The following is an 18,173-nucleotide window of genomic DNA, read 5'->3' on the forward strand; positions in this document are numbered from 1 at the left end:
TGTGCCAGGCGCCTGTAATCCCAGCTACTCAGGGGGCTGAGACAGGAAAATCGCTTGAACCCAAGAGTCGGAGGTTGCAGTGAGCCAAGATCGCACCAATGCACTCCAGCCTGGGTGACAAACGAAGACTCCATCTCAAAAAAAAAAAAAAAAAAAAAAAGAGGTGGAGATTTCCCAGAACAGAGGTTCCCTCCCCCTTTTTAGACTATATAGGGTAACTTCCAAACATTGCCAGAGCATTGGTATACTGTCATGGCGCTGGCGGGAGTTAGCATGCTAATACATTATAATTAGCATATAATGAGCAGTGAAGATGACCAGAGGTCACTTTCATCACCATCTTAGTTTTGGTGCGTTTTAGCCAGCTTCTTTACTGCATCCTGTTTTATCAGCAGGGTCTTTGTGACCCACATCTTGTGCCAACCTCCTGTCTCATCCTGTGACTAAGAATGCCTAACCTGGGAATGCAGCCGAACAGTTCTCAGCCTTATTTTATCCAGCCATTTTCAAGATGGAGTTGCTCTGATTCCAATGCCACTGACAATGATGAGCACTTGCCAGCAAAGAGGTGAACTCATGGATTTAAGGCACTTGAAATATCTCAGTGTAAAAGCACCCTGTGCATACAAACTCCATGTTTGAACACCGCAGCCATTGTCCTGTAACATAATAGATAACAGCATTTGTCTTATTCTCTCTTTGACGTTGATATCAGATTTCTAGAGGAATCTATAGGTTAAAGATATAGCATAAATAAAAGTGTTGCTAATGGGCTGAGCACGGTGGTTCACGCCTATAATCCTAGCATTTCGGTAGACCGTAGCAGGCGGATCATTTGAGGACGGAAGTTCGAGACCAGCCTGGCCAACATGAGGAAACCCTGTCTCTACTAAAAATACAAAAATTAGCCGGGTGTGGTGGCACACGCCTGTAATCCCAGGTACTCGGGTGGTTGAGGCACGAGAATCGCTTGAAGCCGGGAGGCATAGGCTGCAGTGAGCCAAGATCACACCACTGCACTCCAGCCTGAGTGACAGAGAGAACTGTCTTTTAAAAAAAAAAAAACAAGAAAAAAAAAAAAAAAAAAAGAAGCCGAGCATCACAAATTCTGAAATAAGAAGCCTCCAAACACGCGGGCAATCAGTTGCACAGAATACCCCCAGAAATGTGTGTATGGCCTCTTCTAGGATGGGAGACCCTCCTCGGCATCTGGACCTGGAGTCGCCATTTTCTAGCGCCCCTCGCAGTGGAGCTTGGCCTTTCCGTAAGTCGGAAGAAAGTCACCTTCAGCGCCGCCCATCTCTGGGAACTACATTACCCAGAATGCGCCCTGTGGAATGGAAGCGTGACTGAGCCAATGAAGCTTCAGAGAAGACACGCCATTGCGGGGGCACGTAAAGTCAAGCCGAGACTTCCGGCGTCCTAGCCGTGGCAGCCATTTTGGCCTCTGAGGCCAGTGGAGGTTCTGGGTCTGGACGAGCTCGGGAGGAGTGGTTGTGGCCATAGCGCACAGGCGGATCTGAGGCTCGGCGACGCCACTGGTCGCAGCCCGGGACAGGACAACCTCAGGAACACCGCCGAGCCCACGTCCCCCCACCCGCCAACAGAGTCATGGCTGCAGCGGCTGCTCTGAGGGACCCCGCTCAGGTGAGCGCTGCGACCTCCGGGCCTCACCCACCCGGACCCTGAGGCCCCTGATCGTTAGGGGCGCCTCCTCGCGTCCCTGCAGCCCAGGCCTCTGTCAGGGACAGAGAGGCGCCGGCGGGTGGGATCCCCGTTTCCGACACCCAATTGATGCGGTCGTCAGAGCGAGACTGGCCGAGGGTCCGGCATGGGCAAAGGCCTGCAGGCGCGACAGAGGCAGGAGGATGCGGAACACGGGGACATCTTGTGTCTACCGGGAACGAAGAGTGAGCCGCAGTTATTTCTTTTTTTTTTTTCTTTTTTGAGACGGAGTCTCACCCTGTCGCCCAGGCTGGAGTGCAGTGGCGCGATCTTGGCTCACTGCAACTTCCGTCTCCCGGGTTCAAGCGATTCTCCTGCCTCAGCCTCCCGAGTAGCTGGGATTACAGGCGTGTGCCACCACGGGGTTTCATCATGTTGGCTGGGCTGGTCTCGAACTCCTGACCTCAGGTGATCCGCCCGCCTTGGCCTTCCAAAGTGCTGGGAGTACAGGCGTGAGCCACCGCGCCTGGCCGAGGCAGAGTTGTTTCTTCAGTACCAGGCTGAGGGTTGACCTTTGATTTTGAGGTCGCTAGAAGCCATGGACAGTTTTGAACAAAGGAAATCTGTGTTAGAGTTAGGATTCCCAAAAGATGTTCAAAGGAAGTACAGAGTTGAAGGTGGTGATGAGGATATTGAGGCTCTGAGAGGTTGAATCATTAAGAGGTGACATTGAGCACTGGGCCACAAGATCATCTGGCGGCAGGGCCAAAAAAAGCTTACAGAGAAGCCTGAGTATATCAAATCTGAGCACGGACACATTTGTGAAAGCCCTGCCTTTTGGCACACCTCATGGCTATGGAATCACTTAGGGAACCCACAGAAGGAAGTAGGGGATGCGCTAGTCCCTCATCCTCACCCACATGTCTAGATCTTGGCGTCTTTTTAAAATTTTTTTTGGGGGCGACAGATTCTCACTCTGACACCCAGGCTGGATTGCGGTGACGCGATCAGGGCGCAGCATAGCCTCGACCTCCCTGGGCTTAGGAGAGCCTCTCATCTCAGTCTCCCAAGTAACTGGCTTTTTGTATTTTTAGTAGAGATGGAATTTCGCCATGTTGACCAGGCTAGTCTCAAACCCTTGGGCTCAAGCAGTCATCCTGCTTCAGCTTCGCAAAGTGCTGGGATGACAGGCAGGAACCACCGCACATTCTAGGACACTTAAGTGCCTTTCTCCAGTCCTTCGATCTGGGGATCTTGGAAAAACCTCAAACCCCCACTCTACATCAGTGATAGAAGTTATGGGGAGTTATTGCCATGTCTATCAACTAATGTAACACGTGTGGAAGGTTCACCCAGGAGCTGATACTGGGATGTGCACTTACTTAGAAGGGAAACTGGAGGGGTGAGGTGATGTTACCAATTTCTTAATAGGCTCTGTCTGGTTACAGAGTGGACAACAGACTGTGGGGTTGAGGGAGGAGGAAGATCAAACTGGAAGCTACTGCCCTAGTCGAGGTAAGGATTAATGGACTAGAGTTGTGGCTTAGGCAATGTGGCTAGATCTGGATTTGTGTTTTTTAGAGGGGCAAGTCAATTTTTTTTTTTTCCAAGACAGAGTCTGGACCTGTCGCCCAGGCTGGAGTGCAGTGGTGGAATCTTGGTTCACTACAACCTCTGCCTCTCGGGTTCAAGCAATTCTCCTGCCTCAGCCTCCCATAGCTGGGATTACAGGCGCGCACCTCCACGCCTGGCTAATTTTTGTATTTTTAGTAGAGATGGGGTTTCACCGTTTTAGCCAGGCTGGCCTCGAACTCCTGACCTGGTGATCCACCTGCCTCGGCCTCCCAAAGTGCTGAGATTACAGATTACAGGCTTGAGCCATCATGCCCAGCCCAGCAATTCAATTTTTAAATGGAAACAGTGAGAGTTTGAGAGGATTCAGGAAACACCCCTGAGTTTTTAGTCTTAGCAGCTGTGGCAATGGGAGCTCCATCAACTGAGATGAGCAAGTTGATAGCAGGTGTAATATTCACTGAGGCTATCAGGAGGTTTGTTGTGGCCATTCTGAGTGGAACAAAACACAAATTGCTTTTGCTTTGCTCTCCCCCACAACAATCAACACAGAGTACTTCTGTGACTAGATATGTGTGGATGGTTTTCCTCATACACCAAGTAGTTCTCCAGTGGACATCAGATCCCACAGGTGAAGTCTCAGACCCATGGGACTGTCCGCCAACCCCTTTTGATGCCAATCACAAGCCCCGGGATGTGTTTTTCTTTTTTTTTTTTTTTAACCTGTCTTTTGACTGACTTGCTATAAATCAGGTTCCTCGACTTCCATTAAATTGCTAGAGCCAGTCACAAAACCTCAGGAGACGCTTTAATATGCCAGTTTATTTTAAAGAATATTTATTACAAAGTTTACAGATGAAGAGGTGCATAAGGGGAAGGGACCCGGAGCTTTTGTGATCTTCAGGCACACCACCATCCAGGAACTTCCATGTGTTTGGCTATTTGGAAGCTCCCCAAACCCTGTCTTTATGGGGTTTTATCAAGGCTTTGTTACATAGGCACGATTAATTAAATCATTGGCCAATGCTGATCAGCTTAACCCTTGGCCCCCTCTCCCTTTTCTGGAGATTGCGGTGGGGGCTGAACTTTCCAGACCTCGAATCCCAACATAGTCTTTTCCCTGACCAGTCTCCATCCTGAAGTTATCTAGGGGTTACCAACCATCATTCAACTCATTACCATTGAAACTCACTTAAATTTGAGAATTTCGTGAATTTTAGGAGTTGCATGCCAGAAAAGGAGATGACCAAATATATATTTCTCAATATCACAGCCATGTTAAGATTCTAAAATGTATTAGATACTCTTAATAGAGCTATCAAATGGGCAGCTGGACACATAGATGCAAATATCTGGGGAAGGGTTGATATTGGAGGTATCTAATATATGGTGACTACTGTGTGGACCGAGATGATTGAGTCATGGCTCACATTTGGAAGGTACAACCTTCAGATTATGTTGATGACACTGTTGGACAGGAAGTGGGGATTGGGTTTCCTGCTTGTGTACCTGGCGATGGTATTGGATTTCAGAAACACAGGTGAGGGAGGTAAATGGCCATGAAGGGAGGGTATATCTGTTTCTTCTTCTTTTTTTTTTTTTTCTTGGGACAGAGTTTTGCTCTGTCACCCAGACTAGAGTGCAGTGGTGCGATCTCGGCTCACTGCAACCTCTGCCTCCCGGGTTCAAATGATTCTCCTGCCTCAGCCTCCTAAGTAGCTGGGATTATAGGCGCCTGCCACCACATCCGGCTAATTTTTGCATTTTTAGTAGAGACGGGGTTTCACCATCTTGGCCAGACTGGAAAGGGAGGATATATCTGACAGCCTAGTTTGGCAAGTGACATAATGCTTCCAAGGAATGAATAGACTTGAGATGCTTGCCGACGCATAGGAGTAGCTGAGGGAAGATGACACTCAGGCCGGAGCTTGTGTTTATTGGCTACTTTGTGGCCTCACCAAGATTTTGAGATGACTTTGGTGTGGCCTGGTGTGTTTCATTCAGCCTGGTACCAGATATGGAGGCAAATATGGTCACCTTCTGAGAGTCACTATGCCCGAGATTGATGACCAATGGTTCTGGGCTTTGAATGGGGTTAGGTGGACAGAAGAAAGTCATAGGTGCCGGGATAGTGGCTCACACCTGTAATCCCCGCACTTTGGGAGGCCAAGGTGGGCAGATAACGTGAGGTCGGGGGTTCGAGATCAGCATCGACAACGTGGTGAAACCCCATCTCTACTAAAAATACACAAAAAGTAGCTGACATGGTGGCAGGCACCTGTAATCCCAGCTATTCGGGGGCTGAGACAGGAGAATCACTTGAACCTGGGAGGCAGAGGTTGCAGTGAACCGAGATTGCGTCATTGCACGCCAGCCTGGGCGACAAAAGTGAAACTCTGTCTCAAAAAAAAAAGTCAGCCAGGCATGGTGGCTCACACCTGTAATCCCAGCACTTTGGGAGGCTGAGGCGGGTGGATCACTTGAGGCCAGGAGTTCAAGAGCAGCCTGACCAACATGGAGAAACCCTGACTCTACTAAAAAGTATAAAATTAGCCAGGCGTGGTGGCACATGCCTCTAATCCCAGCTACTCGGGAGGCTGAGGTAGGAGAATCACTTAAACCTGGGAGGTGGAGGTTGCGGTGAGCCGAGATCACGCCATTGCTTTCCAGCCTGAGCAACAAGAGTGAAACTCCGTCTCAAAAAATAATAAATAAAAAGTCATAGTTTCTGAGGATAGCAAATGCAGCACGGAAGTGGAATAGCACCATAAATATCTGAAAATGCTAGTGGTTCTTTTTGTCTGTGGATTTATGCATGGAGGGGTTCAAAGAATGATTTGGGGCTACCACTGCTATTGAGAAACATTAGAATTCTGTGGTAATTTTGGATTCCTTTTTAATTTACCAAGACTACTGTGGATGATGTCAGCCACATTATGGTATAAGCCCTAAAGTTAAGGCCAGTATCATGTGCTACCTTTATGTCTGGTGATACCTCAAATGGTCTGAGTGCAAATCCCCCTCCCCACTCTGCTCTTTTGGATAATGTGTCCTAGCCTAACTACCCTTTTAATCAAGAGGACTAGGCAGAGTTCCTGGTTATTATTTATTTGTAGCAGGTTTCAATTTGATTTCTACCCGCAGAGATTCAAACAAGCCAGTTGCAGCTGGGTGTGGTGTCACACACCTGTGGTCCCAGCTACTTAGGAGGCTGAGGTGGGAGGATTGCTGGAACCCAGTGAGTTCAGGCTGCAGTGGGCTGTGATTGTGCCACTACACTCCAGCAGGAGTGACAGAGCAAGACCCTGTCTCAAAAATTAAAAATAAAAACAAGCCAGTTGCATTCTTTTAAGGGAATCAGGGACTCTCACACCCTCTTGATTGAGCAAAGCTTACATACCACAGTCCCTGGTTGCACTCTCTCTCTTTTTTTTTTTTTGAGACAGAGTCTCGCTCCATTGCCCAGGCTGGAGGCAGTGGCGCCATCTGGGCTTACTGCAACCTCCATCTCCCGGGTTCGAGAGATTCTCCTGTCTCAGCCTCCTGAGTAGCTGGGACTACAGGTGCATGCCACCACATCCGGCTAATTTTTGTATTTTAGTAGAGACGGGGTTACACCTTGTTGTTCAGGCTGGTCTCGAACTCCTGACCTCAGGTGATCCACCTGCCTCGGCCTCCCAAAGTGCTGGGATTACAGGTGTGCGCCACCACACCTGGCCGCTCTCTCTTATGCATAGTTCAACCCCCATGTGGCTGTCTGTGGTGAGTGGTGTCCTCTTCTTTCAAGCTGTGAGCATATTTGATTAATGAACTTTCTTGATGACTTGTGTTCAGCGTCAGGTGTTGTGTGTTTGGCCATCACCATAACCCTAGGGTGAGACTCCTACTCTTACCAGTAGAAGAAAGGGTGATTAAAATACTTTAACTTCTGGCAAGACCAGAGAGAGGCCTATGGTGTGGGCAGTTAGGTAGTGGCGGCAATTGGCATGTGTCTGTGGTGTCCAAAGATGTGAAGGATGTATATGTACATAAAGATTATGTTTGAAAGGCCTCAGGCACTGCATTGGGATTCACGTGACCTTTGCTCTACCAGGGGAATTGCTAGAAAGGAGAGGATGAAACCCTTTATTTCAGGACCACAGCAGAGATACCTGTTTGCTTATCTGCGTCTTGTTGCTGATGGCTATGTGTCATGATTAATGGTCCCATGAAGACATAGTGGCACTAGTGGGCAAAGTTTCTCTTCTGAGTTGGGGATCCTGGGAGAAGGAGGATGGGCAAGGGTAGATATGTTGGGGAAGTGGATTGTGGGTCTTCAGCATAGGGGCCATTTGTGGTTTCATCTATCCCCATCATGACAGAGCAGTGTGACCTTTGAAGACGTGGCTGTAAACTTTTCCCTGGAGGAATGGAGTCTTCTTAATGAGGCTCAGAGATGCCTGTACCATGACGTGATGCTGGAGACCTTGACACTTATATCCTCCCTGGGTAAGGTACTCATATTCACCTGTGACCTGAGTTAGTCTCTGCCCCTCTCCTTTATGCCTTATCGCTTTCTCACATCAGGACCATGGACACAGCTTCATTCTCCAGTTCTCTGGAGAGGTTCTGTTGTTGGTTGGACTGAGGTGTACTTACTCTCCTTTCCTTAAGCAGCTCCAGCCTGCTTTGTTGCAGGCTTCCAGAGAAGGAGTCAGGGTCAGGAGTCTTAAAGTCACCCTAATGTATCCCACCTTGGTTGTCCTCTGCCTGTCTGGGTGACTGTGCAGATCCAAGGCTTCTGTTTTTCTCAAGTTCCATTTCCTTCCTCTAGCTCACATTTGTTCATGTCACAAATTGCTGGCACTGACATGGTCATTATGTACATGAACCACAGCCTGTTCTTGCAATACCCTACTTCAAAATTCTTTTTGTAGTATTTCATCAGGCACAATAATACCTGTTATCCCAGCTCTTCAGAGGCTACTCAGATCCCAGGAGTTTGAGGCCACCCTGGCCAACACAGCAGGTCCTTATCTCTAAAAATTTATAGGAAGGAATTCTTTTTATAATATTTAGTTTCCTTTCCTGTGGAATATCAAATGCAGAGTTGTTCTGAGCCAGTATTGGCTGTTCATCTGTCCTATGTTTCTCTTAGTACTTAACATGATCGAGTTTCCATGTAGTTGCTCATCTTGGTGGTGAAATGAAGAGCCCGTGGTTGTCCCTAAGATGTAAATGAGTCCAGCCTTAGCAAGGACTTGGGGCAGCTTTCTTCTGAAGAATAGCATGTGAGTGAGGTCATGACATCAGGGCTCTATTCAAATTATGCCATATACCTCTTCTATTTGACAATATTTCCGTGCCAATAGAAGTAGCCCCACTTTATGTCTTTCCTTCCCCATTATTGAGAGTGCCAATTTATTAGTCCTACACCTTGTCGCTTCTGCTGTTACATTCAACCCAGGACTAATTTTCATATATCCGGACTCCACATCTCACCTATTTTTCTCACTGCTCTGTCTGCAGTGGTCTTCAATATTGACTCATGTATTTTGTATTATGAAGTATATACCCATTCTTTTTTTTCTTTTGAGATGGAGTTTCACTCTTGTTTCCCAGGCTGGAGTGCAATAATGTGATCTCAGCTCACTACAACCTCCGCCTCCCAGGTTCAAACAATTCTACCTCAGCTTCCCAAGTAGCTAGGATTACAGGGGCCCACCACCACATCCAGCTAATTTTTTGGGTATTTTTAGTAAAGATAGGGTTTTGCCATGTTGGCAAGACTGGTCTTGAACTCCTGACCTCAGGTGATCCACCCCACTTGGCCTCCCAAAGTGCTGGGATTACAGGTGTGAGCCACCACGCCCTGCCTCTATGAAGTATATATCTTTTTTTTTTTTTTTTTCTTGAGACAGATTCTTGCTCTGTTGCCCACGCTGGACTAGGCTCACTGCAACCTCCGCCTCCCAGGTTCGAGTGATTCTCCTGCTTCAGCCTCCTGAGTAGCTGGGATTACAGGCGCACGCCACCATGCCTGGCTAACTTTTTTGTTTTTAGTAGAGAAGGGGTTTTGCCATGTTGACCAGGCTGGTCTCAAACTCCTGACCTTGTGATCCACCCGCCTCGGCCTCCCAAAGTGCTGGGATTAGAGGCATGAGCCACGTTTCTTGGCCATGTATATACTCATTCTTAACAGTCCCTGACCAAAGGATGTCGTGCTCTAGTCATGTTGTGGTGGCCTGGACATATTCTTTATATAGTACTCACATGTCATCAGCAAATAAGGTCCCACAGGCAAGTTGTTTGCAAATGAAGGAGTTATAGACCCTGCCGTTATTCTGTCTGTTGCCTCATTTAGTCATGCCCTTGACAACATGAGGCCTCCTATATCTGTGATAATGCTAAGCAGCCCCAACCTCAACCTGAACCCAACTCCCTATGCGTGCAGATAACTCCATAGACTAGTTTTTTTGTTTGTCAGTTACTCTTGTAGGTAGATTGCATACTCAACAAAGTCAACATGTACCTCACCAGCGTTTCTTTGCTTTTAGGTTGTTGGCATGGAGGGGAAGATGAGGCAGCACCTTCTAAGCAGAGCACTTGTATACATATATACAAAGACCAGGGAGGTCATAGTGGAGAAAGGCCTTATGAGTGTGGGGAATATAGGAAATTATTAAAGAACAAGTCCTGCCTCACTGAACCCAGAAGAGATCACAAACACAGGAATGTTCGCACTGGAGAAAGACCTTATGAGTGCAGCAAATATGGGAATTTATTTCACCAAAACCCTACACTCCATATTCGTGAGAGATTGCATACTGGGCAAAAGACCTATGAATGCAGTGAGTGTGGAAAATCATTTCACCAAAGCTCTTCACTCTTGCAGCATCAGACGCTTCACACTAGAGAAAAGCCTTATGAGTGTATTGAATGTGGGAAAGGCTTTGCTGAAAAGTCCGGTCTCATTAACCACAGGAAAGTTCACTCTGGAGCAAAGCGTTATGAATGCAATGAATGTGGGAAGTCCTTTGCTTATACATCTAGTCTCATTAAACACAGGAGGATTCACACTGGAGAGAGGCCTTATGAGTGCAGTGAATGTGGGAGATCCTTTGCTGAAAACTCCAGTCTTATTAAACACTTGAGAGTTCACACAGGAGAAAGGCCTTATGAATGTGGTGAGTGTGGAAAATCATTTCGCCGAAGCTCTTCACTCTTGCAGCATCAGAGAGTTCACACTAGAGAAAGGCCTTATGAATGTAGTGAATGTGGAAAATCCTTTAGCTTAAGGTCCAACCTCATTCACCATCAGCGAGTTCATACTGGAGAAAGGCATGAGTGTGGGCAGTGTGGGAAATCCTTTAGCCGAAGATCTAGCCTTATTATACATCTGAGAGTTCACACTGGAGAAAGGCCTTATGAGTGCAGTGAATGTAAGAAATCCTTTGCTGAAAACTCCAGCCTTATTAAACACTTGAGAGTTCACACTGGAGAAAGGCCATATGAATGCATTGATTGTGGAAAATCATTTCGCCACAGTTCTTCGTTCCGTCGCCATCAGAGAGTTCATACTGGAATGAGGCTTTGTAAGTGAAGCAAATTTTGGGAATTCTCTTGCCCAGGCTTTTTGCTCCTTCAAGGCGAGAGAGTTCACACTGGATCAAGGTGTTATGAGTGTGGCAAATGGGGAATGTTCTTTAGCTGGAATGCTAGCTTCTTTACATAAAAGAGTGCTACCACTGAAGAAGTGCCTTTTGAGTGCAATGAATGTGAGAAAGCCTTCATCATCTCTCATTGGTTACCAGAATATTTACATGAGGAAAATACCACAGATGTGGAGGCAATATTATTTCTTCTTCAGTTTAACACTGGAGGAGACCCCTTATGAGGATGCCATCTGCCTAAATTGAATGTGCCATACATCAAATAGCTGCATACATTCCAGGTATGTGGGAACCACATAGTATTTTTCAACCTGCCCAGGTCTCTTGCTAGACTTCTGTGACTGACAGTTCTCTTCTAAAAAGCATTTCACCTTTACCACTTGGCAGGTGCCCACAGTACATCATTCGCCTAACTCATCATGATCCAGAAGTAACTTTGATTTTGTTTCATTCAACAGAGGGATTTTTTAGTATCCTCAGTACTCACTCTGTTCTCATTTCTTTCTCTCTGATGAGTTAGGCCATGAAACTGACACATTTTTGGCACAGAGGACTCTTCTGATAACCTGAAAAGATGGACTGCCTTTTTCAGGGATCTTTTGGATCTCACAGAATTCTTAAGATGGAATTTTCCAGCCTGCCAGTCATGAATCTCAGACAGCCTGCCGCCTATTGCCCTGATTTGTGTTATAATAAAGGCCCTGTTGTTTAAGACACCTTCAGTCTTTGCAAGAGGGCATGGAAGCTCCAAGCGCTTTTCTCATACTTTACCCTATGCATCTCTCTCTGCATCTTTTGTACTATTTATAATTAACCAGTAAATTATTTTCCCTGAGTTTTATGTGCCGCTCTATCAAATTAATCAAATCTGGTCATGGGGGGTCCATGGGATTCCTGGTTTATAGTTCATCAGTCAAAAGCAGAGGCTCTGGGGCTTTGATTGGCATCAGAAATGGGAGCATCAGTTTTGGTGACTGAGTCCTCAAACTGGGGGATGTGATGCTATCTGCGGGTAGATAATGACTGAGTTGAACTGGAGGACCCCCAGCTTGTATCCACTGGAGGATTGCTTGGTGGGGGTAGAAAACACCCCGCATATCTGGTCACAGAATTATTCCATATTGATTATTGTTGTGTGACAGACAACAGAGGAAAAGTTTATTTTTTTCAACAAATATGCTATGGCTTCCCTTCTATTCCACATCTTTCTACTCCTGCCATACTATTTCTTTCTCTCCAAGTTTGTTATTCCTCAGAGTTCTCATAAATGGAAAGGATATGCACTTTGTTGAAATAAGAATTTCATGTTAACCAAGTTTTCATGATAGCCGTGAGTTTCACTTAATTATCTCAGAACTTAGAGCTTACTGTTCTCTACTTACTATCCATTGAGACTTAATGTGTTCTTGGCCATCACAGAAACTTTACTAGCTACTTATGTCATTGTCAATGGATAACTCTCTGAATCCACATTAATTACTTTGTAATTATCTCGGTCCTCAACTGTGTTTCAGAGATAATCTCCAGTCTTCATGCAGACGCTATCACTGCACCTACAGGTGAAATGATAATCACTTCCTAGCAAGGAAGTTGGATCATGGAATACAAGATAATTTATCAAGAATCAGATAGTCTTGTTCCACACCTGCAGGAATGTCAACATCGCAACCACCATGGCAAATATTGATTTAATAAGCAACTATTATTCCCAGATAAGTGTCAGAATCTTAGAAGAAATTGTAATATCTTAGACAATTTAGACGTGATGGAGGGTGGATGATGAGAAATTACTTAATGGGTACAATGGATACTATTTGAGTGATGGATACCCTAAAGCCCTGATTTAGCTTCTACACAATCTGTACATGTAACCAAATCACACTTATACCACATTAAATTATTTAAAAAAAAAAAAAAGAAGTGTTAAATAGAAAAATGCTGCTGCTTTGTGGGATTGGAACACAATACAGAAGAAGATATAGAACATAGTCGGAGGGACTCAGAGGCATGGTACCACCTTGTGTAATTCCCTTAGGGCTGCCTAGGATCTCTTCTCCATATTGTCTCTCATACTCTCTTTAAAGTATTCTCATTGATAACCAAAACATTCTCACAACATTCATTATAAGCTTTACTTGGGCAAGTGCAGTAGCTCACGCCTGTAATCCAAGCACTTTGGGAGGCCAAGACGGGTGGATCACAAGATCAGGAGATCGAGACCATCCTGGCTAACAGGGTGAAACCCCATCTCTACTAAAAATACAAAAAAAAAAAAAAATTAGCTGGGCGTGGTGGCGGGCGCCTGTAGTGCCAGCTACTCGGGAGGCTAAGGCAGGAGAATGGCTTGAACCCAGGAGGCAGAGCTCGCTGTGAGCCGAGATCGCACCACTGCACAATAGCCTGGGCGACAGAGTGAGACTCTATCTCAAAAAAAATAAAATAAGATAAAAAAACCTTTACTCACATAAAGTGAAGAACAAGAAGACTTACCCATAGTTTTTGAGTTGACGTTTAGTGTCCTTATAACATTTTTTGGATATGCATTTTTATCCTTTTGGGAACATGATTTACAAATGCGAGCTGCAGGACTATTTCATTAATGTGTTGAATGCAAGAGTTAAAACTTCCTGTCCCATTTAGTGAATGGAAAAATACTTAAGTTACATGAATAAAAAGATCGTAAATTACCAACAGCAAGATAATCAGGGACGTAAAACATCTCAATTCCTAAATGTTGCTTAATGACAACATGTTTTGTAGGTACATTTTATTTTCACAGTTATTAGTATTTTATTCCCTTCTCGCTGGAAAGATGTCCAGTGATTCTGAATCAATACAGGTGTGTGGGGTGTCATCTAGAAGTCATAAAATGACTTATTTAAATTAACCATGTTATGACCACTCACACTCGCTGATACATATCTTCCTGTAACTTCTGTGGAGAGTGAAATTTTCTTTTCTTTTTTCTGTTTTTTTTTTTTTTTTTTTTGAGACAGAGTTTCACTCTTTTACCCAGGCTGGAGTGCAATGGTGTGATCTTTGCTCACTGCAACTTCCACCTCCCAGGTTCAAGTGATTCTCCTGTCTCAGCCTCCAGAGTAGCTGGGATTACAGGCGCCCACCACCACACCTGGCTAATTTTTGTATTTTTAGTAAAGACGGGGTTTCACCATCTTGGCCAGGCTGGTCTCGAACTCCTGACCTTAGGTGATCCACCTGCCTCGGCCTCCCAAAGTGCTGGGATTACAGGCGTGAGCCACCACGCCCAGCCTATTTATGTTAATTTTTATACCATAGAAGCGACTAAGGGCAGGTCTAGAGTTAGTTAAGGTGGAGGTGGTGATAAAGAGAAGGACAGGGTTATATTGACAAGGCTGACAGAAGGGGTAGTCCTTTTAGTGAAATAGATGAGGGGTTTTAGATCTGCACAAACCTTTTTGTGGAAGTCTAACTTTGCTCTTGGGTAGTTTATGGGATGTAGTCTTATTTACTACAAGGTTGCCAGGCAGTAGGAGCAGAAAATCGGTCCTGGCTGCAGGTCATTACAACAATGAGTGCTCGGGATAACTGTGTCAATTAGAGGGCTGCGACATAAATATTTGTGTGAAAAGGCTAGCTGTTGATCTTTTACATTTCTACAAGGTATGACAGAGCAAGCATTAAAAGCAATAGTCTGAGGTGAGTCAGACTTAGTTACATTAATAAAAAAGGAGCTAGTAACAGAATAAAGAAAGCAATATAAAAGGTGTATGAAAATTAATCTTTCTTTGACTTAGTAGGGCTTGATCCTAGTACAGTAACCCATAATTCTCAGAGGAAAATGTTTTCTTGACTTGAGTATGGTGGGTCCATTTTTTCTTTCTCAGCTGTGCGGACGGCAGTCTCGGTGGTTAACGGTGTAAAATAGAGTTCTTCCCAGGCTGGCTTGAGCTTTTTCTATCTTTTGATGAGGATGTGCTTTTCAGGCTGGTGCTGGTGTACTGGAAATTCTAGGGGTGGTACCTGTGCTAAAAGACTTTTAGTTCCGAGGGAAAGGAAAGTGGAAGATAAATTAAGTATATAATTTTTGCTGCATATTCTGGGGCTTTAGGCCACATGGTGACGCCTTCTGCTCCACTGTTGTTCAGCGCCGGCCAGGGGATGCTGCGGCCCTGCCCCTTAATGTCTTGGGCCTTCTTGTGGCCTTCACTGCCCTTGCTCCCTGTGGCCTTGGGGATGAGGGGCCTTGTGACTTACCTGGCCACCCTAGGGCCTTAAGAAAGCTAAATACCATTGTATATTTGACAATTTTTTTTGTATGATTTTATATCAGGTAAGTTAAATTTTATCTTTATATTAATGTGCTATTAATGTTAAACTTAATTTTAATAAAATCTTATAGACACTATCTAATTTTAATGTCTGACTATAAGGTAAGACTTTTACAGACTCTTTTTATAATTTTTGTTAAAGAGCAGGTTGGTGCTTTAAGAAAAATCTATCATGCTTTAATTTTAATGTCCAGTTCACAGAAAAACTGGATGATACCCTTTTAAGTTTAGCCAGTATGTTTACACACAGAATTTCCTTTACAATTAACATTGTAAAACTTGCTTAAACCTTTAAAACAAAAAAATTTTTTAACCTTTAATGTAGGTAAACATCCATATTCTTATGCCTCCTTGTAATCTTATTAAAAGTAGATTTTATTTTTCTTACATACCTTGTACATAAACTGTTTAATAATAATTTTACATCCAGGAGGCCTAATTACTTTTAAATTATACAATATTTATTGCATAAATTCCCTTTTATAGCTTTTCTTACAACTTTCACAATCTTCAACATGTCTTAACTTTCTGCCTTCCTTTTACACTATTTTTTTTCCTAGTTTCACCTTCTTTGTCTTTTTTTGATTTCTGTCTCTTCCACTTTCTCTCACTCTTTCCTTCTATTTATCTCTCTCATTTGCACTCTATTTTCCCCGCTCTCTCATCCCGTTTCCCTTTCTTCTCCTGAGTTCTGCAGCTCCTGCGGCAAGCAGGGCTGGGCCACCGCACAGGCCCCGCCCCCGCGCTATTTTTCCTGGTTTTTTTTTTTTTTTTCCAGATTCCCCTTTTTACTCCCCCACCCCCTCTTCTTTTTACACTTAGTTTCTTGGATTGAATGGGATTTTCGCGACTGCAGTCTGGGCGCCCGGCAGTCATTGGCCTAGCGACTTGACAGATGTGCCGGCCGCAAATTGCAAGAATTATGTCTTTTCACCTCCTATGCCCTCCACCCGGAGCCGGTCCCCAACCTCTTTTCGGGAAGAGGGACTTAATCTTTGGCGTGCCTGCCTAGCTGTTTGGGTCTGCGCTTGCTGTTTTTGTTTTCTTTCTCTCTGACTTCCTCTCCTAGTTTCTTTTTCTTTTCTGCTGGTCTTTCCTTTGTCTCTGCCAGCCACCTATGCTGCTGTTTTCTCCTCTGCTTTCCCCTCCCCTAGGGGAGGGACCGGCAGGAGCCGAGCTATTGTTTCTTCCTCTGAAAAGGAAAGGGGAGTTCTGAATATTTTTCTTACTACCAGAGGTTTGTGTGAGGTTCAACCCCCGATTGGGGATTTCTCACCTCTTTCTGACCTCCGAAGACATCCTAAGGAATATTTTACCACCCCTGCGGTTTTTCTCTCCTTGGTATGTCCTAACCAAGGAATACTTTACCATCCCGGCTTTTTCCTTAGTCCCTGACCACCCACCAAGGAAATACTTTACCAGCTCCTGCAGCTTCTCCTTCCGTGGTCTGTGCACAGTTGTCTCTGCATTATGTGAGGATCTTTAAGCTAGGTTCCTGGCCAGTTTTGTTTTTGTTTTTTCCATTGCTGAGAGTACGGATTTATTCGTCACACCTGGTGGGTCTCAATTTCTTACCCTTAGACGACCTTGCAATGAGGTAGGGGAGCGCGCTACCCCATGAGAGAGGACTGGACACCGCCCCAGAGGAGAACGTGTGCCTGTACGGATTGCCACCAAATTGCTTGAAATGCTTGTTCTCAAGTGCGGTAAAGAAATAGCACTTGAACATAAATTTATTTAGTAAGGCCATTTTTACTTCCTGCAGAAAGGGTACACTAGTGTACTAGTGGCACTAGTGTACTAGTTTTGCCACTAGAGTACGCGGAACTAAGGAGACAGGGTCATTTATAACCTGAGGCCTCCACGCTACCGCTGTGTCGGTTTCCATTGGCTGAAACGGGACCTCACATTCTGTATTTGTCCTGATTGGCTAGCAACTTAAAACTTTTTTTTTTTTGACTGAGTTTCACTGAGTCCTCCAGGTTTGAGTGCAGTGGCAGGATCTGGGCTCACTGCAAGCTCCGCCTCCCGGGTTCATGCCATTCTCCTGCCTCAGCCTCCCAAGTAGCTGGGATTGCAGGCTCCCCCCACTACCCTGGTTAATCTTTTGTATTTTTTTTTTTTTTTTTTTTTTTTTTTTTTTTGAGACAGAGTCTGGCTCTGTCGCCCAGGCTGGAGTACAGTGGCCGGATCTCAGCTCACTGCAAGCTCCGCCTCCCGGGTTCACGCCATTCTCCTGCTTCAGCCTCCCGCGTAGCTGGGACTACAGGCGCCCGCCACCTCGCCCAGCTAATTTTTTTTTGTATTTTTTAGTAGAGACGGGGTTTCACTGGGTTATCCAGGATGGTCTCGATCTCCTGACCTCATGATCCGCCCGTCTCGGCCTCCCAAAGTGCTGGGATTACAGGCTTGAGCCACCGCGCCTGGCCAATTTTTTGTATTTTTCATAGAGACGGGGTTTCACCTTGTTAGCTAGGATGGTCTCGATCTCCTGACCTCGTGATCCGCCTGCCTGGGCCTCCCAAAGTGCTGGGATTACAGGCCTGAGCCACCGCACCCTGCCCTCAATTTCTTTTATCACATTGACATCTGTCTCAAAAGAAGGGCAACTTAACCAATGCCACTGTGGTACACATCAGCGGCTACAACTTTCACAATTACTGCACAGGTTAAAAAGGCCATCTGAATGATAGCATAAACATGGCATCTGAGCTCCAAAATGTCATCTACTTACAAGCAAGTAGTTATTATTTTCCAGTGACTGCAGGAATAGTTTCACACTGGGAACTGGGATTATCTCAGAATAAATGTTTTTATTTATTTAATTTTTTTTGAGACAGAGTCTGTCGCCCAGACTGGAGTGCAGTGGTGTGATCTCAGCTCACTGCAACCTCTGCTGCCTGGGTTCAAGTAATTTTCCTGCCTCAGCTTCATGAGTGAGTAGCTGGGATTATAGGCATGTGCCATCACACCT

The 18,173-nt window shown here is 45.2% G+C and overlaps 1 protein-coding gene across 8 annotated transcripts in view; it reads left to right on the forward strand.

Moving 5' to 3' along the window:
* Window positions 1-18,173, forward strand: part of ZNF586 (zinc finger protein 586) — a 78,675-nt gene that overhangs the window by 10,163 nt on the left and 50,339 nt on the right. Inside the window, exons 1-4 of one of the 8 annotated variants that reach the window (XM_074024974.1) lie at window positions 1,456-1,647; window positions 3,114-3,180; window positions 7,599-7,725; window positions 9,774-12,806. In XM_074024974.1, the coding sequence (XP_073881075.1) occupies window positions 7,692-7,725; window positions 9,774-10,819 (1,080 nt within the window). In that variant the 5' untranslated portion in view covers window positions 1,456-1,647; window positions 3,114-3,180; window positions 7,599-7,691 and the 3' untranslated portion in view covers window positions 10,820-12,806. Of the gene's footprint in view, window positions 1-1,455; window positions 1,648-3,113; window positions 3,181-7,598; window positions 7,726-9,773; window positions 12,807-18,173 lie in introns of those variants that run through there. The other 7 variants (XM_074024975.1, XM_074024973.1, XM_045381261.3 and 4 more) reach the window with 7 other exon arrangements.

This window comes from Macaca fascicularis, chromosome 19, assembly GCF_037993035.2.
Source record: "Macaca fascicularis isolate 582-1 chromosome 19, T2T-MFA8v1.1".
In the NCBI taxonomy this organism is placed as follows: Eukaryota; Metazoa; Chordata; class Mammalia; order Primates; family Cercopithecidae; genus Macaca; species Macaca fascicularis.